The sequence below is a fragment of the Dendrobates tinctorius genome, unplaced genomic scaffold (assembly GCF_039654945.1).
Source record: "Dendrobates tinctorius isolate UK_male_01 unplaced genomic scaffold, ASM3965494v1 ptg000138l, whole genome shotgun sequence".
In the NCBI taxonomy this organism is placed as follows: domain Eukaryota; kingdom Metazoa; phylum Chordata; class Amphibia; order Anura; family Dendrobatidae; genus Dendrobates; species Dendrobates tinctorius.
In genome coordinates, this window is record NW_027361806.1 from 11,551,482 (window position 1) to 11,577,500 (window position 26,019).

General features: G+C 44.4%; 1 protein-coding gene across 5 annotated transcripts in view; it reads right to left on the reverse strand.

The window, feature by feature from the left end:
- The window catches only part of OMA1 (OMA1 zinc metallopeptidase), a 127,860-nt gene that overhangs the window by 44,398 nt on the left and 57,443 nt on the right, over positions 1–26,019 (reverse strand). For all 5 annotated transcript variants that reach the window (XR_012220120.1, XM_073544579.1, XM_073544576.1 and 2 more), the window contains one exon: positions 16,460–16,609. Coding sequence is in view for 4 of the 5 variants with exons in the window: in XM_073544579.1 (XP_073400680.1) it covers positions 16,460–16,609 (150 nt within the window). In the remaining variant the exon portion in view is untranslated. The remainder of the gene's footprint in view (positions 1–16,459; positions 16,610–26,019) is intronic.

Below are 26,019 nucleotides of genomic sequence, written 5' to 3' on the forward strand. Positions count from 1 at the left end.
ATGTCACCAGACGTCCCCGGGATGAGATACAAATGTAATATTCCCAATTTATAATCCCTGGAGGCTCCTGTGTCGTCCTAAACATACAATTTACCGCTAAATGCCCGCTAGACGGCAGAAGAAGAGGCGGGGGAGGGGTGGGACGGTTACGGTAATATGGTAACATAATATGACACGCTGCATTACACAATATAAACCCGTCACATGGTGCCTGGAATCTGCTCATTCACCCGTCCGGTAAATGTCCTGCTGTATGCTCGGTGGCCAGATATTGTGTCCCTATGACAACTCTGCTGGACTCTGTGTGCAGGCTATACTACATATATACAGCAATTCATGATCCATTAGCGTAAACTGTAAGGATCAGCAAACTATGACGCTCCATATACTGTGGAACTACAGCTCCCAGCACTCCCTGAAAACCACAGGGTGTTGCACTATTCCCATTAGATGGAAGGCTGCAAGTTGCTGATCCTTGTCCTCTGCAGCTATATCGCAATGGTGATGTTCCCATATAGATAAGATATAGAAGAAGGAACTTTCCAAACCAAAAGGTGACAGCAAACACCCTGGAGGTCTATGAAAAGCTCAAAATGATTGTCCAGGATTAGTAAAACATGTCTGTCTGTTTTCAAAAACAGCGCCACACCTGTGCACAGGTTGTACGTGGTATTGCAGCTCAGACCCATGCACTTCAAAAGAGAACCTGTGCACAGCGGTGGCAGATTTTTTTTAAAGAAATCCTTGACTATCCCTTTACTAAAGAGAACTGTGTTAAAGAAATACAAATGCGCAATTGGGCCCCAATTCATCAAGCAGTTTGCTCCAGAATTGTGGTGTAAACTGTTAGAACTTTTGCGCAATTTGCATTTTTTTTGCTTTGTAGCCTTTGGCGTTTTTACACCACGTAAGCTGCTAACTTTTTGAAAAGTGGGTGAAAAGTTTGGAGAAGTTTAGCGGAAGGGGACATGGCCGAATACGGAGGACAATTTTATTATGATTTTATGGCAGTTAAATGGTTACGATGGAAATGTCCGTCAGCTCCTGCTACTTGACGGAAACATCAATTTCAATATGAGGCGCACCTGACTCCAGCGCGCCCTTCTATAAAATGTCAGTGTCGAGGAATAAACCGCAGTGTTGACAATTCCCACTATAGTCGGGATCTCCGCTTGCTGTCATAGAGTGAAACTGTTCTTGGGCTTCTGACCATTGAGTCCAGTTACATTAACCCTTCACTGACTACTTGCGTTCGGCACCCATAGGATTGCACCAATTGTAGGAAACCCTCAGTGTTAGCAATGCAGAGCAAAACAGCAAGCAGAGATCTTGAAATACTCAGAAACTGAAAACTAAAAATACACAAGAAAGTTGCTGAACTTTTCACAAAGCAAAAGGGAACTGAAGGGGTGAAAACACTGGCCCATGGGCCACACCATGCAGCCGCCTGACATCCCTGCTACCTGCATCCTCATGATGCAGATAGAGGTAAATATAATGGTGGAACAGGGAGCCGCAGGTGCCATCCACCATTCAGCATGTGCTACTGAGACAGCAGGCGCGATGGAGTGGTGCAGAGCCTCAGTGCACACAGCAAAGACAGGAGCACAGCACCGGGGGAACGGGTGCAAGACGAGTGTTTTTTTTCTTTTATTAATGTGTGGGATGTGTCTGTATATAGGAGAGCTGTGTGGGGGCTCGTACTGAATATAGGGGGCTGTGTGAGGACTCGTACTGTATATAGGGGAACTGTATATAAGGGCTGTGTTGGGGTCAAACTATATATGGGGGCTGTGTGGGGTCTCATACTGTATATAGAGGAAATGTATTTAGGGGCTCATATTGTATATAGGGAAACTGTGTATATAGGGGCTGTGTGTGGTCTCATACTGTATATATGAGCTGTATGGGGTCTGATTGTATATAGGGGCTGTGTGTGGTCTCATACTGTATATATGAGCTGTACGGGGTCTGATTGTATATAGGGGCTGTGTGTGGACTCATACTGTATATATGAGCTGTATGGGGTCTGATTGTATATAGGGGCTGTGTGTGGACTCATACTGTATATATGAGCTGTACGGGGGCTGATTGTATATAGGGGCTGTGTGTGGTCTCATACTGTATATATGAGCTGTACGGGGGCTGATTGTATATAGGGGCTGTGTGTGGTCTCATACTGTATATATGAGCTGTACGTGGGCTGATTGTATATAGGGGCTGTGTGTGGACTCATACTGTATATATGAGCTGTACGGGGGCTGATTGTATATAGGGGCTGTGTGTGGTCTCATACTGTATATATGAGCTGTACGGGGGCTGATTGTATATAGGGGCTGTGTGTGGACTCATACTGTATATATGAGCTGTACGGGGGCTGATTGTATATAGGGGCTGTGTGTGGTCTCATACTGTATATATGAGCTGTATGGGGTCTGATTGTATATAGGGGCTGTTTGTGGTCTCATACTGTATATATGAGCTGTATGGGGGCTGATTGTATATAGGGGCTGTGTGTGGACTCATACTGTATATATGAGCTGTACGGGGGCTGATTGTATATAGGGGCTGTGTGTGGACTCATACTGTATATATGAGCTGTATGGGGTCTGATTGTATATAGGGGCTGTGTGTGGACTCATACTGTATATATGAGCTGTACGGGGGCTGATTGTATTTAGGGGCTGTGTGTGGACTCATACTGTATATATGAGCTGTACGGGGGCTGATTGTATATAGGGGCTGTGTGTGGACTCATACTGTATATATGAGCTGTACGGGGGCTGATTGTATATAGGGGCTGTGTGTGGACTCATACTGTATATATGAGCTGTACGGGGGCTGATTGTATATAGGGGCTGTGTGTGGACTCATACTGTATATATGAGCTGTACGGGGGCTGATTGTATATAGGGGCTGTGTGTGGTCTCATACTGTATATATGAGCTGTACGGGGGCTGATTGTATATAGGGGCTGTGTGTGGACTCATACTGTATATATGAGCTGTACGGGGGCTGATTGTATATAGGGGCTGTGTGTGGTCTCATACTGTATATATGAGCTGTATGGGGTCTGATTGTATATAGGGGCTGTTTGTGGTCTCATACTGTATATATGAGCTGTATGGGGGCTGATTGTATATAGGGGCTGTGTGTGGTCTCATACTGTATATATGAGCTGTACGGGGGCTGATTGTATATAGGGGCTGTGTGTGGTCTCATACTGTATATATGAGCTGTACGGGGGCTGATTGTATATAGGGGCTGTGTGTGGACTCATACTGTATATATGAGCTGTACGGGGGCTGATTGTATATAGGGGCTGTGTGTGGTCTCATACTGTATATATGAGCTGTACGGGGGCTGATTGTATATAGGGGCTGTGTGTGGACTCATACTGTATATATGAGCTGTACGGGGGCTGATTGTATATAGGGGCTGTGTGTGGACTCATACTGTATATAAGCTGTATGGGGGATGATTGTATATAGGGGCTGTGTGTGGACTCATACTGTATATATGAGCTGTATGGGGTCTGATTGTATATAGGGGCTGTGTGTGGTCTCATACTGTATATATGAGCTGTACGGGGGCTGATTGTATATAGGGGCTGTGTGTGGACTCATACTGTATATATGAGCTGTACGGGGGCTGATTGTATATAGGGGCTGTGTGTGGTCTCATACTGTATATATGAGCTGTATGGGGTCTGATTGTATATAGGGGCTGTTTGTGGTCTCATACTGTATATATGAGCTGTACGGGGGCTGATGGTATATAGGGGCTGTGTGTGGTCTCATACTGTATATATGAGCTGTACGGGGGCTGATTGTATATAGGGGCTGTGTGTGGTCTCATACTGTATATATGAGCTGTACGGGGGCTGATTGTATATAGGGGCTGTTTGTGGTCTCATACTGTATATATGAGCTGTACGGGGGCTGATTGTATATAGGGGCTGTGTGTGGTCTCATACTGTATATATGAGCTGTACGGGGGCTGATTGTATATAGGGGCTGTGTGTGGTCTCATACTGTATATATAAGCTGTACGGGGGCTGATTGTATATAGGGGCTGTGTGGGGGCTCATACTATAAATAGGGAACCGTTGGTGGCCTCATAATGTATATAGGAGGCTTTGTGGGAACTCATACTGTATATAGGGGGACTAAGTGTGGTTTTCATACTGTATATATGAGCTGTACGGGGGCTGATTGTATATAGGGGCTGTGTGTGGTCTCATACTGTATATATGAGCTGTACGGGGGCTGATTGTATATAGGGGCTGTGTGTGGTCTCATACTGTATATATGAGCTGTACGGGGCTGATTGTATATAGGGGCTGTGTGTGGTCTCATACTGTATATATGAGCTGTACGGGGGCTGATTGTATATAGGGGCTGTGTGTGGTCTCATGCTGTATATATGAGCTGTACGGGGGCTGATTGTATATAGGGGCTGTTTGTGGTCTCATACTGTATATATAAGCTGTACGGGGGCTGATTGTATATAGGGGCTGTGTGTGGACTCATACTGTATATATGAGCTGTACGGGGGCTGATTGTATATAGGGGCTGTGTGTGGTCTCATGCTGTATATATGAGCTGTACGGGGCTGATTGTATATAGGGGCTGTGTGTGGTCTCATACTGTATATATGAGCTGTACGGGGGCTGATTGTATATAGGGGCTGTGTGTGGTCTCATACTGTATATATGAGCTGTACGGGGGCTGATTGTATATAGGGGCTGTGTGTGGTCTCATGCTGTATATATGAGCTGTACGGGGGCTGATTGTATATAGGGGCTGTTTGTGGTCTCATACTGTATATATAAGCTGTACGGGGGCTGATTGTATATAGGGGCTGTGTGTGGTCTCATACTGTATATATGAGCTGTACGGGGGCTGATTGTATATAGGGGCTGTGTGTGGTCTCATGCTGTATATATGAGCTGTACAGGGGCTGATTGTATATAGGGGCTGTTTGTGGTCTCATACTGTATATATGAGCTGTACGGGGTCTGATTGTATATAGGGGCTGTGTGTGGTCTCATACTGTATATATAAGCTGTACGGGGGCTGATTGTATATAGGGGCTGTGTGTGGACTCATACTGTATATAAGCTGTACGGGGGCTGATTGTATATAGGGGCTGTGTGTGGTCTCATACTGTATATATGAGCTGTACGGGGCTGATTGTATATAGGGGCTGTGTGTGGTCTCATACTGTATATATGAGCTGTACGGGGGCTGATTGTATATAGGGGCTGTTTGTGGTCTCATACTGTATATATGAGCTGTATGGGGTCTGATTGTATATAGGGGCTGTGTGTAGACTCATACTGTATATATAAGCTGTACGGGGGCTGATTGTATATAGGGGCTGTGTGTGGACTCATACTGTATATAAGCTGTACGGGGGCTGATTGTATATAGGGGCTGTGTGTGGTCTCATACTGTATATATGAGCTGTACGGGGCTGATTGTATATAGGGGCTGTTTGTGGACTCATACTGTATATATGAGCTGTACGGGGGCTGATTGTATATAGGGGCTGTTTGTGGACTCATACTGTATATATGAGCTGTACGGGGGCTGATTGTATATAGGGGCTGTGTGTGGTCTCATACTGTATATATGAGCTGGACGGGGGCTGATTGTATATAGGGGCTGTGTGTGGTCTCATACTGTATATATGAGCTGTACGGGGGCTGATTGTATATAGGGGCTGTGTGTGGTCTCATACTGTATATATGAGCTGGACGGGGGCTGATTGTATATAGGGGCTGTGTGTGGTCTCATACTGTATATATGAGCTGTACGGGGGGCTGATTGTATATAGGGGCTGTGTGTGGTCTCAAACTGTATATATGAGCTGTATGGGGTCTGATTGTATATAGGGGCTGTGTGTGGTCTCATACTGTATATATGAGCTGTATGGGGTCTGATTGTATATAGGGGCTGTGTGTGGTCTCATACTGTATATATGAGCTGTACGGGGGCTGATTGTATATAGGGGCTGTGTGTGGTCTCATACTGTATATATGAGCTGTATGGGGTCTGATTGTATATAGGGGCTGTGTGTGGTCTCATACTGTATATATGAGCTGTACGGGGGCTGATTGTATATAGGGGCTGTGTGTGGACTCATACTGTATATAAGCTGTATGGGGGATGATTGTATATAGGGGCTGTGTGTGGTCTTATACTGTATATATGAGCTGTACGGGGGCTGATTGTATTTAGGGGCTGCTTGTGGACTCATACTGTATATATGAGCTGTACGGGGGCTGATTGTATTTAGGGGCTGTTTGTGGACTCATACTGTATATATGAGCTGTACGGGGGCTGATTGTATTTAGGGGCTGTTTGTGGACTCATACTGTATATATGAGCTGTACGGGGGCTGATTGTATTTAGGGGCTGTTTGTGGACTCATACTGTATATATGAGCTGTACGGGGGCTGATTGTATTTAGGGGCTGTTTGTGGACTCATACTGTATATAAGCTGTACGGGGGCTGATTGTAAATAGGGGCTGTGTGTGGTCTCATACTGTATATATGAGCTGTATGGGGTCTGATTGTAAATAGGGGCTGTGTGTGGTCTCATACTGTATATATGAGCTGTATGGGGTCTGATTGTATATAGGGGCTGTGTGTGGACTCATACTGTATATAAGCTGTACGGGGGCTGATTGTAAATAGGGGCTGTGTGTGGTCTCATACTGTATATATGAGCTGTATGGGGTCTGATTGTATATAGGGGCTGTTTGTGGACTCATACTGTATATATGAGCTGTACGGGGGCTGATTGTATATAGGGGCTGTGTGTGGTCTCATACTGTATATATGAGCTGGACGGGGGCTGATTGTATATAGGGGCTGTGTGTGGACTCATACTGTATATATGAGCTGTATGGGGTCTGATTGTATATAGGGGCTGTGTGTGGTCTCAGTGTATATATGAGCTGTACGGGGGTCTGATTGTATATAGGGGCTGTTTGTGGACTCATACTGTATATATGAGCTGTACGGGGGCTGATTGTATATAGGGGCTGTGTGTGGTCTCATACTGTATATATGAGCTGGACGGGGGCTGATTGTATATAGGGGCTGTGTGTGGACTCATACTGTATATATGAGCTGTACGGGGGCTGATTGTATATAGGGGCTGTGTGTGGTCTCAGTGTATATATGAGCTGTACGGGGGGCTGATTGTATATAGGGGCTGTGTGTGGTCTCATACTGTATATATGAGCTGTATGGGGTCTGATTGTATATAGGGGCTGTGTGTGGTCTCATACTGTATATATGAGCTGTATGGGGTCTGATTGTATATAGGGGCTGTGTGTGGTCTCATACTGTATATATGAGCTGTACGGGGGCTGATTGTATATAGGGGCTGTGTGTGGTCTCATACTGTATATATGAGCTGTATGGGGTCTGATTGTATATAGGGGCTGTGTGTGGTCTCATACTGTATATATGAGCTGTACGGGGGCTGATTGTATATAGGGGCTGTGTGTGGACTCATACTGTATATAAGCTGTATGGGGGATGATTGTATATAGGGGCTGTGTGTGGTCTCATACTGTATATATGAGCTGTACGGGGGCTGATTGTATTTAGGGGCTGCTTGTGGACTCATACTGTATATATGAGCTGTACGGGGGCTGATTGTATATAGGGGCTGTTTGTGGACTCATACTGTATATATGAGCTGTACGGGGGCTGATTGTATTTAGGGGCTGTTTGTGGACTCATACTGTATATATGAGCTGTACGGGGGCTGATTGTATTTAGGGGCTGTTTGTGGACTCATACTGTATATATGAGCTGTACGGGGGCTGATTGTATTTAGGGGCTGTTTGTGGACTCATACTGTATATATGAGCTGTACGGGGGCTGATTGTATTTAGGGGCTGTTTGTGGACTCATACTGTATATATGAGCTGTACGGGGGCTGATTGTATTTAGGGGCTGTTTGTGGACTCATACTGTATATATGAGCTGTACGGGGGGCTGATTGTATTTAGGGGCTGTGTGTGGACTCATACTGTATATAAGCTGTATGGGAGCTGATTGTATATAGGGGCTGTTTGTGGACTCATACTGTATATATGAGCTGTACGGGGGCTGATTGTATATAGGGGCTGTGTGTGGTCTCATACTGTATATATGAGCTGTACGGGGGCTGATTGTATATAGGGGCTGTGTGTGGTCTCATACTGTATATATGAGCTGTACGGGGGCTGATTGTATATAGGGGCTGTGTGTGGTCTCATACTGTATATATGAGCTGTATGGGGTCTGATTGTACATAGGGGCTGTGTGTAGTCTCATACTGTATATATGAGCTGTACGGGGGCTGATTGTATATAGGGGCTGTGTGTGGTCTCATACTGTATATATGAGCTGTATGGGGTCTGATTGTATATAGGGGCTGTGTGTGGTCTCATACTGTATATAAGCTGTATGGGGGCTGATTGTATATAGGGGCTGTGTGTGGTCTCATACTGTATATATGAGCTGTACGGGGGCTGATTGTATATAGGGGCTGTGTGTGGACTCATACTGTATATATAAGCTGTATGGGGGCTGATTGTATATAGGGGCTGTGTGTGGTCTCATACTGTATATAAGCTGTACGGGGGCTGATTGTATATAGGGGCTGTGTGTGGTCTCATACTGTATATATGAGCAGTACGGGGGCTGATTGTAAATAGGGGCTGTGTGTGGTCTCATACTGTATATATGAGCTGTATGGGGTCTGATTGTATATAGGGGCTGTGTGTGGTCTCATACTGTATATATGAGCTGTACGGGGGCTGATTGTATATAGGGGCTGTGTGTGGTCTCATACTGTATATATGAGCTGTACGGGGGCTGATTGTATATAGGGGCTGTGTGTGGACTCATACTGTATATATGAGCTGTACGGGGTCTGATTGTATATAGGGGCTGTGTGTGGTCTCATACTGTATATATGAGCTGTACGGGGCTGATTGTATATAGGGGCTGTTTGTGGACTCATACTGTATATATGAGCTGTACGGGGTCTGATTGTATATAGGGGCTGTGTGTGGTCTCATACTGTATATATGAGCTGTACGGGGGCTGATTGTATATAGGGGCTGTGTGTGGACTCATACTGTATATAAGCTGTATGGGGGATGATTGTATATAGGGGCTGTGTGTGGTCTCATACTGTATATAAGCTGTATGGGGGATGATTGTATATAGGGGCTGTGTGTGGTCTCATACTGTATATATGAGCTGTACGGGGGCTGATTGTATATAGGGGCTGTGTGTGGTCTCATACTGTATATATGAGCTGTATGGGGTCTGATTGTATATAGGGGCTGTGTGTGGTCTCATACTGTATATATGAGCTGGACGAGGGCTGATTGTATATAGGGGCTGTGTGTGGTCTCATACTGTATATATGAGCTGTACGGGGGCTGATTGTATATAGGGGCTGTTTGTGGACTCATACTGTATATATGAGCTGTACGGGGGCTGATTGTATTTAGGGGCTGTTTGTGGACTCATACTGTATATAGGAAGCTGTCAGCATGCTTAGGTCTACTCAATATTAAGTGATAGAATTAATGTAAAATAATAATTCTAATTACGGTAATATGTGAAGATTAATATTGAGCAGAAGTAATTTCAGCCTCTTGCTTCAGCCCTCCACAAGTGTCACGGTCTCTCATATGGCGCCTCGGGAAAATTAAAAGCCGTACCCCCATCTAGATTGATACATTGTAACACACAATGGGGAAATATTAGTTGTGTTTGAGGTTCCAACCTTTAGATACAAAGAATGTTTTCATTCCATGAGGGCAAGCAGAGATCTGGAGGAGTCGGTGAATTCTTACACTTTTGCCCATCTGCTAAGCGCACAGCAGAAAACTTTCCGTTTAGATAGAGACAAAATGTGCGCAGGAATACCGCTGTGAGCCGACATTGGGAGAACAGACTGTGCGCAGGGAGGACGCGGCCTCTAATGTCTTCTCCGAAAACTATTTTAGGAGCTCAGTAGTTGCCAAGAGACGAATCCATGTTTAAATAATGCCGAGAAGAACATAAAAGATGCAGAACGGCAGACATGGCATGAAGAAAGGCTTCTTATAATATCAATACATGAACGCAGATTCTGCCGCCAGACGTGATGGATGTGACAGGTGCGGCTGAAGCCGGCGGTGAGCGCTCACTGCACTGAGGTTACGCCAGGTGGAAGGAGGACGGGACGGATGGAGGCGGCGAAACAACAGGGACAGTGGACTCTGCTAAGAAAGTATAGCTCCTTAAAGAGAACCTGTTATTTCAGGAGATTTTTTAAAGAATATTCTATTGTGTGTACAGGAGGAATGATACCATTTCTGGCCATTGCATGACTTGAATCCTGCATTAATCACTAGTTTCACCCTCTGCAAGCTCTAATTTTCAGTTGTCTTTGTAGTAGATGATTAGAAGATATGGCACAGAAGATATTATACCGCAGCACTGAGCAGTGTAACTGTGAATCCAGCACTGACGTGAGATTAGGAAGCAGCAGTGTGTCTCCCTCACTCTGCCCTCCACTTTTACCCCCTCCTAAAGACTGTCATCAGATCCATCAGTCAGTTGTCAGTCCATTTTGTGCTGAGCAGGGCGGATTTTATTTCAGGATGAATAATTTCAGAAGGCAAAGGAAGGAGAACAGGCGACTAATAAGTGGAGAACGAAGATTCCACTGGACCTTCCACTAATACATTTTCTTTTTTCTTCCCTTTTTACCTATCTGTTATTTATTTTGATTGAAGAGGTTGTATTCTACCGTATTTTCTGAACATGATTAAGGGAGCAGTCAGACAGAGCAGGAGGTGACCTGTCACATCACCTATAGTGAATGGTGGATCCTGTGTTATCTAGCGTATAAAGGGGTGTTATCAGTCATTGTACAGGAGAAGGAGGTGAGCTGTGACATCACCTATTGTGAATGGTGGATCCTGTGTTATCAACTGTATATAGAGGTGTTATCAGTAATTGTACAGGAGGAGTTGGTGAGCTGTGACATCACCTATTGTGAATGGTGGATCCTGTGTTATCAACTGTATATAGAGGTGTTATCAGTCATTGTACAGGAGGAGGAGGTGAGCTGTGACATCACAAATTGTGAATGGTGGATCCTGCGTTATCTACTGTATATAGAGGTGTTATCAGTCATTGTACAGGAGTAGGTGAGCTGTGACATCACCTATTGTGAATGGTGGACCCGGTGTTATCTACGGCATATAGAGGTGTTTTCAATCATTGTACAGGAGGAGGAGGTGAGTTGTGACATCACCTATTGTGAATGGTGGATCCTGTGTTATCTACTGTGTATAGAGATATTATCAGTCATTATACAGCAGGAGGAGGTGGTGAGCTGTGACATCACAAATTGTGAATGGTGGATCCTGCGTTATCTACTGTATATAGAGGTGTTATCAGTCATTGTACAGGAGTGGGTGAGCTGTGACATCACAAAATGTGAATGGTGGATCCTGCGTAGTGATGAGGGAGTATACTCATTGCTCGGGTGGTCTCCAAGTATTTTGGCGTGCTCGGATCTTTAGTTTTCATTGCCTCAGCTACATGATTTGCGACTGCGAGACAGCTTGAATACATGTTGTGATGGTGTGATATGTTATGTGGATGTCATTTTTTGTATATTCCTATTTTTAACAATTCCAGTTATTTTCATAGTGTTTTTCTTATCACATTGTAAGTCTACAGCATCACTGTATATGTCTCTTGATGACCCCCTGTAGTGCATTAATCCCTATGGCCCTTTGTTCTCTTCTGGGAGGCAACTTGTTTGATTACCCCTGGACAAGGAAGGGGGTGGGGGGAAGAACGGCAGCTGGACAAGTCAGTTCCGGTAGAGACAAGATGGTGAAAAGGCTGCATTTCAGAGAGAAGGACCCATTTTTATCCTCTGGTGCTAGAGTTGTGGAATCTCGTTTCCCTGGACATTTTATCCTGATACTGGACTGCATTCTTATTCTGGACTATCTTATCCTTTGTGTGGTGGACTGAATATGGACCTTTTCGTATTTTTGCCTGAATAAAGGTCTTGGAATTGTTCACTCTTCGCTTGCTCTGTTGATTGTGTGATACCAGAGAAGGACCCCGTGACACATGTGTGGAATGCCTGTTTGTTAGGGACTTCCCACATGTATTCAGCCTGTCTACAAGTCGCAAATCATGCAGCTGAGACGACGAAAAATAAATCTCCGAGCACCAAAATACTCGGAGATCACCCGAGCATGCTCGGGGAGACCCGAGCAACAATGCTACTCGCCCATCACTAATTATGCGTTATCTACTGTATATAGAGGTGTTATCAGTCATTGTACAGGAGTGGGAGGAGGTGAGTTGTGACATCACCTATTGTGAATGGTGGATCCTGTGTTGTATCTACTGTATATAGAGGTGATATCAGTCATTGTACAGGAGTGGGAGGAGGTGAGCTGTGACATCACATATTGTAAATGGTGGATCATGTATTATCTACTGTATATAGACGTGTTATCAGTCATTGCACAGGAGGAGGAGGTGAGCTGTGACATCGCCTATAGTGAATGGTGGATCCAGTGTTATGTACTGTATATAGATGTGTTATCAGTCCTTATAATTGTTCCCGTGTCTATAGTGATACGACTGCTGAGAAGTGATCTATACAGGACAGGATGTATCAGTTATTATGAGACTGACTGTTCAAAGGAAAAGTTGCAATATATCAGGATTTCTTTTATTAATATAGCATAGTGATATGGATTTCATAACAAAATGTAAGAACATCTCTTTGAATTCAGTTTTTAGGTTATACAGTAGGTCATCTTGCGCTTACACACTCCCTTTATAGGGGTTTGTCCCTACAACAATCTGGGGGTGGTTTTCTTACTGGAGGCACCCATATTAAAGGGAATCTATCACCAGGTTTTTGCTACCCCATCTGAGAGTAATATGATGTAGGGGCAGAGACCCTGATTCCAGCGATGTGTCACTTACTGGAGGAGAGATGATAACACTACAGAAAGGGATAAAATGATTACAAACTTCAGGTAGACTAAGGGCACGATGCGCGTTCAGGGGCCGGGTGCCGGGGGGCAGCCAAGTGGTACTGTGCAGCTGACCAACGCTGCTATCGGGCAGCAATGATTTCCCTCCTTTTAGGATGAATCTTATAATAACCCGTATTAAATATTTCGACTCTGAACCTTTGACTGTAAGTGAAGCATGAAAGTTTCTGCATATTTAGTGTAGCAGAGTGGAAGGAGTGTGACAGGGTGCAGCCGCAGAGATTAGCGGCATCTGCGAGGGAAGCGATTACCGTGTGCCCACATCACAAGTGTATGGACGGAGTCAGATCAACTGAAGCGGATCCCCATGTACATCCAATTATATCTGTATTCACAGACATTACCCGGCTCAGCCACAAGGAAAACCACTCGGAGCAGCGATACGCTCCTGGATTTTATTATCAGGCCTGTTTTTCCTGCCGCGCCGAAAGAAAGAACAACTGATTGAGGCAGTGCAAAATGTCTGTTATTACAAACGCTGCAGGTTTTCTTATCTGCGACTGAAGATAGAAAATGACAACTCCCGATCCTGCAGGATTAAAAAAAACAACTGCAAAAATGCCGACATGATAGGAGAAAGATGCACGGAAAAATGCAAACAGAGCTGCAATCTCCTGGAGTCGGGCGGTGGCGAATTACAGCAAAACTATAAAGAATTGTTTATTGACAGCAAGCAGAGGTAATGGAAGTAGCAAAAAAAAAAAAAGTATGTTCAGTCTCCGTTCACATCCAGAGCTGCAGACCAAATTCTAGTGGTTTTCTCTTCGCTCTCAGGCCGAATGAACCAGATTGGTGCCGTTTCTTCCCCTCCCCCCAGATACTTTGAGGTCTCCTGCAATTTTGGGACACGCAAAGTTGAAAACTGATAGGATATTAAAGCCCCCCATGATGCAGGGATTGTACGACCTGCTGCTTAGCTCTGCATCTGTCAGCGGAGCTAAGCAGCAGTATGAATACAGCTCTGAAGGTAACAGGTTAAATGGAAATCTATGTAAGAAACATATAGAAAACATCTTCCATATATATTTATATCCCAGCAAGTCAAAAGCCCCCCATATAACTCACAGACCGGAATGCTGAGACATAGGGGGCTGTTTGCAGAGTCGCCGCACTGTACAATGGCCTCAACAACTTTAAGCGGTCACCCTTGTATTTTTTTTTTTTCCTTTTTAGAGTTGAGGCTCCAAAAGCAGATTTACAAATATTTTCTAAACAGAAAAAATAAAAAATATATCTAAAAAATTTGCAAAAATTTTCCACTGTCCTTTTAAAAAAATATTAAGTGCAAAAATCCATTGTGTTCCCATACAGCAGGAGAAGAGGGGTGCGTCCTTCTAATATTCGGGAAGGCGGTAAACACCGACACCTGGCCACTGTGCGGAGATGGCCCGGAGCCTCCTGCATGCCACGTAGTCCGTGCAGGGAGGAGATGGGATCGGGACCGGCACTTATTACGGGCTGCCGAGAGTTGCGGGAAGCCACAGGAACACAGCGTGGCAGCGTCACAATGTGCAAGAGAACAGGAGACATGGTGTTAGGCCGCACAACTGGAAGAAAATGTTCGAGCCGCAGCTGGAGGCAGAGAAATAAGAGTCCCGTCCATGTGTAATCACCACAATATTAATGACGGCACCAAATTTAACTCCTTCAGGGTACAATACAGTTTAGAGAATTAAAAGGAAAGAGTCAACAGAAAAGGATTTAATGTTTAAATCGAGTTTTGATGTCAAATGCTTTTTCAAACAATGATGATGATGGGTTGTTATATTTCTGAATTCTATTTCACTGTGTTAATACTAAAACATAAAATCGGAAATCTTCCAATTTTTACATTGTGTACTAGGCCTTACAATAGACTCATACTATCTTTTCTGCACAGAAGACTTTTCAGAAGTCTCATCACCACAGACAGGATTACAATGAAAGGTAACACAGGATTCATTCACAATAGGTGGTCACAGCTCACCTCCTCCTCCTGTACAATGACTGATAACACCTCTATATACAGTAGATAACATAGGATCCACCATTCACAATAGAGGTCACAGCTTACCTCCTCCTGTACAATGACTGATAACTCCTCTATATACAGTATATAATACAGGATCCACCATTCACAATAGGGGATGTTACAGCTCACCTCCTCCTCTTGTACAATGACTGATAACTCCTCTATATACAGTAGATAACTGTACATAGGATCCACCATTCACAATAAGTGATGTCACAGTTCACCTCCTCCTCCTCCTGTACAATGACTGATAACACCTCTATATACAGTAGTAAACACAGGATCCACCATTCACAATAGATGTCACAGCTCACCTCCTCCTCATGTACAATGACTGATAACACCTCTGTATACAGTAGATAGCACAAGATCATGTTCACAATAGGTGATATCACAGCTCACCTTTGCCACCTGTACAATGATGCACCATTTGGTCTTAATTTTCCTGCACATTCAACTTTGATGAGGTCTGTGGTCTAAAATCATCTGAGAGAAGTTCAGAAAAAGACAGAAAAAGAAGAGTCAAAGTCTGTATTGTCAGAGCGAGCTCACTGACGGGTTCTCCGTTGGATGTTGGCCTCTTTCCCTTTTTCGTGCCGCTTCCTCCCACGCTGACCAGCACTTCTGGCCATACAGTGTCTGCTGACTGATGAATGCACAGAAGTTTATCTGTCTTTTTCTGAGCTCCTCTCCGCTGATTTATGGCCACAGACCACATCAAAAGTTATTGTGCCTGAAAACAAAGATCCTATAAAAGCCAAACGGGGCAACATAGGCAATGAAACCACACTGCAAAAATTATTTTTAGCCCAAAATACATGAATTTAAGAAAAAAATAAAGAAAAATTATACCCACAGGTGGCCAACCCTAACATACAAAGCCTGATTTAAACAATAGGCCGTTTTCTGACGACACAGTTACTTCAATAATATTTAAAAAAATAAAATAAATAAAAATATTATTATTTTTTATAAATAATAATACCAAAGAAAGATTTGCATCATTTCTCCATTCTGTATTGATATTTAGGAGAATTTACAATTGCTGTCGAATAAATATATTTTTAGCTTTCTTAATTTTTTACTAAAATGTTGGCGCCTGTACAGAAGGGTAAGGCCACGTTTTCCTGTAGGATTCGGTTCTGTTCTCAAAAACAGCAAGACCAGATACCTTTCTGTACCAGAATAACACTAAGTGGAAACGACCTCATTATTTAGATGTACCCCCTATAAAAATGCCGAAAGAGGGGATAACGGATCAGAGGGGCGCTGGATCATCCGCTGATCAGAAGTTCTCATTAGCGCCCCCTGTCCTATTCTTTTCCATTGCACCAACCTTGGGGATGAGTCTGTCCAGTTGCTCCGCTCGGTTCTCGTGTGACGGGTGGGTGGACAGCCACTCGGGGATGCGCGGCTGCCCCGCCAGGGTGTCCACGAGCTCCATCTGTTTCCAGAAGACAGAGCTGGCTCTCACGTCAGCGCACGCCTGGGTAGGGGTCATATAATAACAGCATTATCACATTGTATCCGGCCACACAGGAAAATAAAACAATTTTTTTTAATAACTTTGTATCTGTGTTAATAACTTTTTTTACTTTTTAAATATCTTTTGTATCCATGTTTGCTGTCAGTTAATTAAAACATTCGTGTTTATATCCAGAACCTGAAATCTCGCTTAGACCGGTTGGGTTAACACGTAGCGCAATTCCTGCGGAAGTGACCGCGAGAATTCCGGAATTCCATTCCGCGGGAAAATCACATTTTAAATTCCCACGATTTTCCCGCGGAAAAACTAGCGATTTGCAAGTGTAATTAGCTTCTCGCAGCTGGGGGTTTGTTACAATTCGTTGTACCCCAAGAGATATAGCCTCATTTTATAAAGTGATGGCTTATTACAAGACTGCACTAACACTGTGTGATCAGTGTGGGATCTCTAAAGAATCTAGAGAATTACTGGGGTTGTTGGGTGACAATTTTTTTTTCTTTAGAAGCATGTATTTTTGGATAAATAAAAATTATATATACAGATTCAAGATTCAAAGAAGCTTTATTGGCAGGATTAAATACACATTAGTTTTGCCAAAGCAAGTGTACAAAAGGGAATAGGGACTGTAGGGATGTTAGGAAGGGGCTGTAGGAAAGGTGGGTGGGGGCAGATCCAGGATGGGGCTATAGAAGTCCATGGCATAGGGAAGGTGGATGGGGGCATATCCAGGGTGGGGGCCATAGAAGTCCATGGCATATCATAGTTCTCTTTCTCGCAGTCTATGACATTCGCTCACATATTGCGCCACTATCTCCACTGCTCTCTCTTCTTCCCCCAGCAGGATATATGTTTTCTCTTCCTCCTTCATGGTGATGAAATCCGGGAAGAGTTGTGAGAGTCTCCTGATGTGAGTGTCCCTCACTGCTGAGTATTTGGAGCAGTGTAGCAGGAAGAGGGTCTCATCCTCCAGGGCCTCCTGGTCACAGTGTTGTCACAGTCTTTCCTCCCTGGGCTTGTAGCTCTGCCTGTGTCGGCCGACCTCGATGGCCAGACTGTGGGCACTGAGTCTATATCGGCTCAGGATCTTGCGGTCTCTGGGGTCCTGGAGTTTCTCCAGGTATGGAGCCAGTCTGTAGTCTCTCTGTAGACTCCGGTACATGGTCAGTTTCTGTGAGCTGATGATGTCGTTCTTCCAGTCACTTAGGAACCTCTCCTGGCCTTCGTCTACCATCTTCGTGATTCCGGCTTTTGTCAGGTTGTTGTGATTGGTGTTCTGGTCAGGTTGGGTTTGGGTGAGCTGTTCCGAGGATCCTGGTTTTTCTGTTTCACCTACATGTGTCAGGGCTTTATGGTGATGGGAGCTTGGATTGCTCCTACGTAGGTGAGCCCGGAATGACAGTGCCCTCTTTAGAACCATTGGGTGTAGAGGGAATCTGCTCAGCTCGGCCCAGCAAGCACTGTTGGAGGTGCTCCGATGGACTTGGAGAAGGTGCTTGCAGAATTCCAGGTGGAATATTTCTGTTGTGCTGGAGTCCCAACTTGACCAGTCTGGGTAGGTGTGAGGGCCCCAGACTTCGCTGCCATATAGGGGCGATGATAAGAGTCAAAGATTTTTAACCAGACCGTCACTGGTGGCTTCAGATGGTAGAGTTTCCTTCGGATGGCATAGGTTTTGCTGGCCTTGTCTTTCAGGGTCTCTATGGCTTGTTTGAAGCTCCCTGACCGGTGAATCTCTAGGCCCAGGTAGGTATATTTGTCCTTTCCTGTAAGGGCGCAGTTGTTGAGGACAAATGAAGGGTGCTGGTCTGATTTTCTCCTTCTCTTCTGGAACACCATGATGTTGGTTTTCTTTAGGTTGACCAGTAGTGCCCGGGTGGAGCTGAATTTCTCTAAGATTTTCAGGTTTTCTTGGAGTCCTTTCTCGGTTGGTGACAGAAGCAACAGGTCAGTTTTTGTGCATGTGTCATGTGTTCTGAGGTCATCTGTGTACAGCAGGAATTTCACCTGCGCGTCGTGGAGGGTGAGACCTGGTGCTGTGGAAGATTCCAGAGCGGTAGCCAGCTCATTGATGTAAATGTTGAAGAGCGTTGGGCTTAGGCTGCAGCCTTGTCTGACTCCCCGGCTCTGCTAGAAATAGGCCGTTCTTTTACCGTTCACACTCACACTGCAGAGGTTCTTGGTATAGGAGCTTTTGATGACATCGTAGGTCTTTCCTCCTATTCCGCTCTCCAGCAGTTTCAGGAATAAGCCTGGGTGCCACACCGAATTAAAGGCCTTTTTAAAGTCCACAAAACAGGCGTATATCTTCCCGTTCTTTGCATTGTGGACGTGGCTCTGAAGGAGGCTGTGCAGGGTGTAGATGTGGTCAGTGGTTTGGCATGAACCCTGCTTGGCTCTCGCTGAGGACGTTACACACAGTTGTGGCCAAAAGTATTGACACCCCTGCAATTCTGTCAGAGACTACTCAATTTCTTCCTGAAAATAAATGCAAACACAAATTCTTTGGTATTATTATCTTCATTTAATTTGTCTTAAATGAAAAAACACAAAGAGAATTGTCCTAAAGCCAAATTGGATATAATTCCACACCAAACATAAAAAAGAGGGTGGACAAAAGTATTGGCACTGTTCGAAAAATCATGTGATGCTTCTCTAATTTGTGTAATTAACAGCACCTGTAACTTACCTGTGGCACCTAACAGGTGTTGGCAATAACTAAATCACACTTGCAGCCAGTTGACATGGTTTAAAGTTGACTCAACCTCTGTCCTGTGTCCTTGTGTGTACCACATTGAGCACAGAGAAAAGAAAGAAGACCAAAGAACTGTCTGAGGACTTGAGAAACCAAATTGTGAGGAAGCATGAGCAATCTCAAGGCTAAAAGTCCATCTCCAAAGACCTGAATGTTCCTGTGTCTACCGTGCGCAGTGTCATCAAGAAGTGTAAAGCCCATGGCACTGTGGCTAACCTCCCTAGATGTGGATGGAAAAGAAAAATTGACAAGAGATTTCAACGCAAGATTGTGCGGATGTTGGATAAAGAACCTCGACTAACATCCAAACAAGTTCAAGCTGCCCTGCAGTCCGAGGGTACAACAGTGTCAACCCGTACTATCTGTCGGCGTCTGAATGAAAAGGGACTGTATGGTAGGAGACCCAGGAAGACCCCACTTCTTACCCCGAGACATAAAAAAGCCAGGCTGGAGTTTCCAAAAACTTACCGGAAAAAGCCTAAAACGTTTTGGAAGAATGTTCTCTGGTCAGCTGAGACAAAAGTAGAGCTTTTTGGGCAAAGGCATCGACATAGAGTTTACAGGAGAAAAAAAGAGGCATTCAAAGAAAAGAACACGGTCCCTACAGTCAAACATGGCGGAGGTTCCCTGATGTTTTGGGGTTGCTTTGTTGCCTCTGGCACTGGACTGCTTGACCGTGTGCATGTCATTATGAAGTCAGAAGACTACCAACAAATTTTGCAGCATAATGTAGGGCCCAGTGTGAGAAAGCTGGGTCTCCCTCAGAGGTCATGGGTCTTCCAGCAGGACAATGACCCAAAACACACTTCAAAAAGCACTTGAAAATGGTTTGAGAGAAAGCACTGGAGACTTCTAAGGTGGCCAGCAATGAGTCCAGACCTGAATCCCATAGAACACCTGTGGAGAGATCTAAAAATGGCAGTTTGGAGAAGGCACCCTTCAAATATCAGGGACCTGGAGCAGTTTGCCAAAGAAGAATGGTCTAAAATTCCAGCAGAGCATTGTAAGAATCTCATTGATGGTTACCAGAAGCGGTTGGTCGCAGTTATTTTGGATAAAGGTTGTGCAACCAAGTATCAGGCTGAGGGTGCCAATACTTTTGTCTGGCCCAATTTTGGAGTTTTGTGTGAAATGATCAATGTTTTGTTTTTTTGCTACATTCTCTTTTGTGTTTTTTCATTTAAGACAAATAAAATGAAGATAATACCAAAGATTTTGTGTTTGCAATCATTTTCAGGAAGAAACTGAGTATTATCGGACAGAATTGCAGGGGTGTCAATACTTTTGGCCACAACTGTATATATATATATTTTTTTTTCAAATTGGGTTATATTAAAGACATTGCAGCGTTTATCTTCTATAGCCTTTGTGTTGCACTGTAGAAATATTTAAAGGGGTATTCCCATCTCCAAGATTACTGTATATCCCAATATATAGGTGTAATAATAATATTATTAGCAAATACCTCCAATTAGAAATGTAGTATAGTTCTTCTGATTCGCTATATGCAGGGCACTGCAGTAGCTTAAGTATCCATGGTTATGACCACTCATATGGCGACAGTTAGTTGTTAGTGGTCACAATCATGGATACCTAAGCAACTGCAATGCCCTGCACATGGGGTAAACCACATAGCTAATCAGAAGTATACGACATTTCTAATTAGAGGTATTTGCTAATAACATTATTATTATGACTACTACATACTGGGATAGGATCTTTGAGATAGGAATATCCCTTGAACTAAGAATCAATAAGCAGGTACTGATGGGATAATAACAGGGTTTCTAATGCTTTTACCTGTGTTTTTTATTCTTTTTAAGGTACTCTCAGTTATTTATGACCACACATCACATCAAAGTGAAATGTGCAGGGAAACAAAGATGCCAATAAAGCAAAAAGGTGCAATATTTTTGATGAAACCGAATTGCAATAATGGTTCATAAAACCAAAAACATGTATTTAAGTAAAAAAAAAAAAAAACCTGTCACCAGAGGTGGACAATCCCTTTCAGTATGACCTCGGGTCGTGACTCTGCTTTAAAGGTTTTCATAAAGTGTCAAAGTGTCTCCAAAAACAAAAAGTATCGCAAGACTGACAAGGCGGCGGCCGCGCAGAGTGACAGCCGTCACAAGCCGACCTTTCAGTGTCCTTGAGAAACGTGACAAGCGGCAAGAAAAATGGTGACGGTTTCAGGAACCGCCGAGCGGACGGCAGCCATGATTTACTGAGACAACCTCACACATTACACTGATACATGGACACGTAGTGCCGCACTTACCACCATTAAAAAAAAAGCCACATCATACTCCGGAGCGATGAGTAAAGCATACCGCACATATCAGCAAGACGGACGGCCATCAGTCCATTATCAGAGCAACGGCAAGATTTAGAGGGACAGCTCCAGAGACGCCAATGACGACGAGCGTACGCTTCATTACAGGGGAAATCTTTGTTGTTTCACTACAACCATCTAGAGCAACTCTGCTGCCCGCATACAGTCATGGCCAAAAGTGTCGGCACCCTTGAAATTGCTCCAGAAAATGAAGTATTTCTCCCAGAACATAACTACAATTACGCATGATTTGCTATCCACAGGTTTATTGCCTATGTGTGTATTGGGACAACACAAAAAAAGAGAAAAAAGGCAATATTGACTTCATTTCACACAAAAACCCTAAAATGGTCCGGAAAAAATCGTTGGCACCTTTCCAAAATTGAGGGAAAACAACTTTGTTTCTGCAACTGTATCTGGAAATTGTTCAGTACTCTACAACAATGAGCCCCAAATGGTGTGATGGCCACCTACGGGCCACTCTCGGGGTGATGGCCACCCACGGGCCACTCTCGGGGTGATGGCCACCCACGGGCCACTCTTGAGGTGAGACACCCTCCCTTTTCTTCTGGATGATTGTTATGAATGGGTCACCGAGGAGAGCAGGCCCAGGCTAAGCCGCAGAAGACCAGAGAGGTTGGTAACTAAGCGGATTGCAGTCCCCTGATCCTATCCACACAACTAGCAGTAGCCGTGGAGCGTACCTACGATGATCCTTGACGCCTCGGCACAGCCGGAGAGCTAACTAGGCCTAAAGCAAGAAAGGTGAAATCTAAAATACCCCAGAGCAGACCCCAAAGGAATAGATAGCCCCCAAACATATACTGTCGGTGAGACAAGATGAAAACACAAACGCAGGCAGGAAAATAGACTGAGCAAATGATGGGGCCCACACTGACTAGACAGGACAGGACAGGAAAGACACTTTCTGCAAACATGCAAAAAACCCTGCAAAAAATCCAACACATCTGATGCACAAAAAAAACACTGAAGTCGCACGACTTAAGAGACCAATCTAACAGGGGACAAAACAAACTGGCACAAGCAGTAACATATGGGCGGTGATTCAGCACAGCCCCAGCCGGAGCTGGCTGACCCACACAAAGCAGAGATAGACAAAACCAGATCAAATGCAAACAGAATAGCAAATGAACCACTTAGCTGAACATGCAGCAACAGAGCTGGATGCATCAGACCTCAGGAGGCACAGGACGAAAATCACCAGCAGGGATAGAGGGAGTCGGCTGTCTTAAATCCCAATCTGAAACCCCAGATCTCCAATCGTCATCCTCATTATCAGGTGGCAAGCCTCTGTAAATCAGATCAGCTCCATTACCTCCAGTAACCACCAGAGGGAGCCCAGAAAGAGAACTCGCAACCCCTCTGTCAATCTGACCAGCTCCACTACCTTCAGTAATAACCAGAGGGAGGCCAGAAAGCAAATTCACAACAGATGATGCCTCCTAAATCAAGCACAATGTGCACCTGCCTTGTTCAGGACATTGGAAAGTGAACCCTGCGCAGGCAAAATATTTTACTGACTGGATGGTGTCTCCTACATCATCTACACATTTCATGGCAGAAAGGGCTGAAGGGCACTGAGCATGGCCTGGAGACGCCCACCGGACCACCTGGTGCTCAATATCATACCGTGTCAGATGACTTTACAGGAGAAAGAAAAAAAAAAAGAAACAAAAATCTACATTAAAGTTCATCCTGCGCTTTCTGGTTCATGAACAGAATGCCAGGATGACAGTAAAGACTAAAAGAAAGTAGCAACACTAAAATTTCTTTTAGAAAAAGCATTTATCCTGAACCCCCTGGCTCATAAAATAAAGCCTAAAAGGAAAGTAGCCAAGCTATTCATTAGAACTTTCAAGTAACAAAAAAGAAAGCGATTATCTAAAATTCTGGGGAAAAAATTTTTTTCTTTAGGCTGGTTTCACATTAGCGCTTTTGTGCGCAGCGCATCGGGCGCACCAGTGCGCATGCGCACTGCGCACCTATATTTTACATGATGTGCGCATGGTCTTGCGCATATTTGCGCTTTCGTGCGCATGCGTTTTTTTGTCTTTTGCGCCAGGCGCGTCAGACGCAACATGTTGCATTTTTGGTTCCGCCCTGTCTCGTTAAAACAACGCATGCGCACGGAATGCGCACGGAATGCGCAAAAACACCACATTGGAGCCTATGGGAGCGCAATACTTGCGCATGGTCTTGCGTTTTTATGCGCATGCGTTTTTTACATAAACATGACTGAAATTTGGTCTAGACAGTAAAAAAACAAAATTGAACCAAGGTGATAAAATGGTGTGGGCACTGGGATTCCACAATACTTTAAGGATTGCTCACTAGTGGACACACAGCACAAGCTGCACCAATGTAAGTATGAAAAACCTAATGTCTGGCTGAAATTTCAATACATTTCTATGTACTTATGTCTCTTTTTTTTTTTATTGCAGCATGTCTTCATCTGGTGAAGAATATGTCCCCGGGACAGGGCAAGAGGCAGAAGAAGTGAGTACTATGCTTCCGTATGGATTTGAAAAAATAAACACATGTGATTAATTTTTTTGGTTTAATTTTCAGAGCTCATCCTCCATCACGCCACCACCACCGGAGGAACGGCAGGAGCAGCAAGGCCAAGTGCGGGCGGGTAGACGTGATGTAAGTACAGACGGACTGTTTGTTTTTTTTTTTTTACTTATTTTCTAGTCTGGTTTTTTTTTTTTTTTTTTTTTTTTTTTTGTATTTTTTAATTTTATTTTTTTTAAATTTTCATGGTTGTTTTTTTCGATGTTTGTTGTTTTTTTTCCATTTATTTCCATTTAAAACAAATAATTTTTTCATGGATTGTTTATCAATATCTAGGGCTCAAAGTGTGTATGTGTGTGTGTGTGTTTGTGTGTGTGTGTGTGTATGTTTGTTTGTTTGGGTATATGGGCACGGGACTATGGGATGGAGGATATATATGATGGGTATATGGGCATGGGATAGAGGATATGTATGATGGTATATGGGCACGGGACTATGGGATGGCGAACATGTATCATGTGTATATGGGCACAGGCATATGAGATGGCGAATATGTATGATGGGTATATGGGCACAGGACTATGGGATGGAGGATATGTATGATGGAATATGGGCACGGGACTATGGGATGGAGGATATATATGATGGGTATATGGGCATGGGATGGAGGATATGTATGATGGTATATGGGCACGGGACTATGGGATGGCGAATATGTATGATGGGTATATGAGCATGGGACTATGGGATGGAGGATGTGTGATGGGTATATGGGCACTGGACTATGGGATGGAGGATATGTATGATGGAATATGGGCACGGGACTATGGGATGGAGGATAATTTTAAATTTATATAACTAACCACAGTTAGTTACTATGCCCGGGCAGCGCCGGGCTCTTCAGCTAGTTATCGATATTTTTTTTTTTTTAAATCTTTCAAAGATTAATGTTTGTCTTTCTTTTCTAGGCTCCACAGCGGGAGGAGGACCTCGCCCTGGACAACGACGAGCTCATCCGTCTAGTCCAGGAGCGAGTCCCGTTGTGGGACACCCGTCACCAACTGCACTCGGACAACGTGGTGATCCGGCGGCTCTGGAACGAGGTGGCCGCATCGCTGATGGATGGCTGGGACAATGCCTCTCCCCGGGTCCGCAAGGATTTTCGTAAGTATTTAAATGCAGTGTGATGCAGCAGTGATCTTGGCCGGGATCACCCAACTGTGTGTGATGCTATTAACTCCATGGAGTTTCTATCATCACACACAGTTGGATGATCACAGCCTCCAGTGCATAGTCTTACTTTTTTTCTTTTTTTTTTTTTTTCCATCACAGTGAACAAAGTCAGAACCCGTTGGCGCTCGATGAAGGACCGCTTCAACAGGGATATCCGTCAGGAGAATAAGGTTCGCAGTGGTGCTGCGGCAAGGACCGGCACGAAGTACCGATACCATCGTGCCTTGGCATTTTTAAGACCGGTCCTTGCCTCCCGAACGTAAGTATTTTCTAGTTGTATTGTGTTTTATTCTGTGCTTTTCTATTCCACAGGAGTTGGCGATTGTTAATTTATGGTAGTAATTTCTTTCTTTTCTTTTCACAGCACCTGGAGCAGCACCCTGCAACCTGGTCCCGAAGCGGTCCTTCATCAAGCTGCCCCGGACCCCTCCCAGCCATCCATCAGCGAGGAAGCACCTTGCAGGTCTGCACCACAGTCATCTGGAGACCAGGAAGCTGGTCGCTCAGGTGTTCCCCTGTCCCAGGTCTCTGCCACTGGTTTTGCGGGCACTTCCC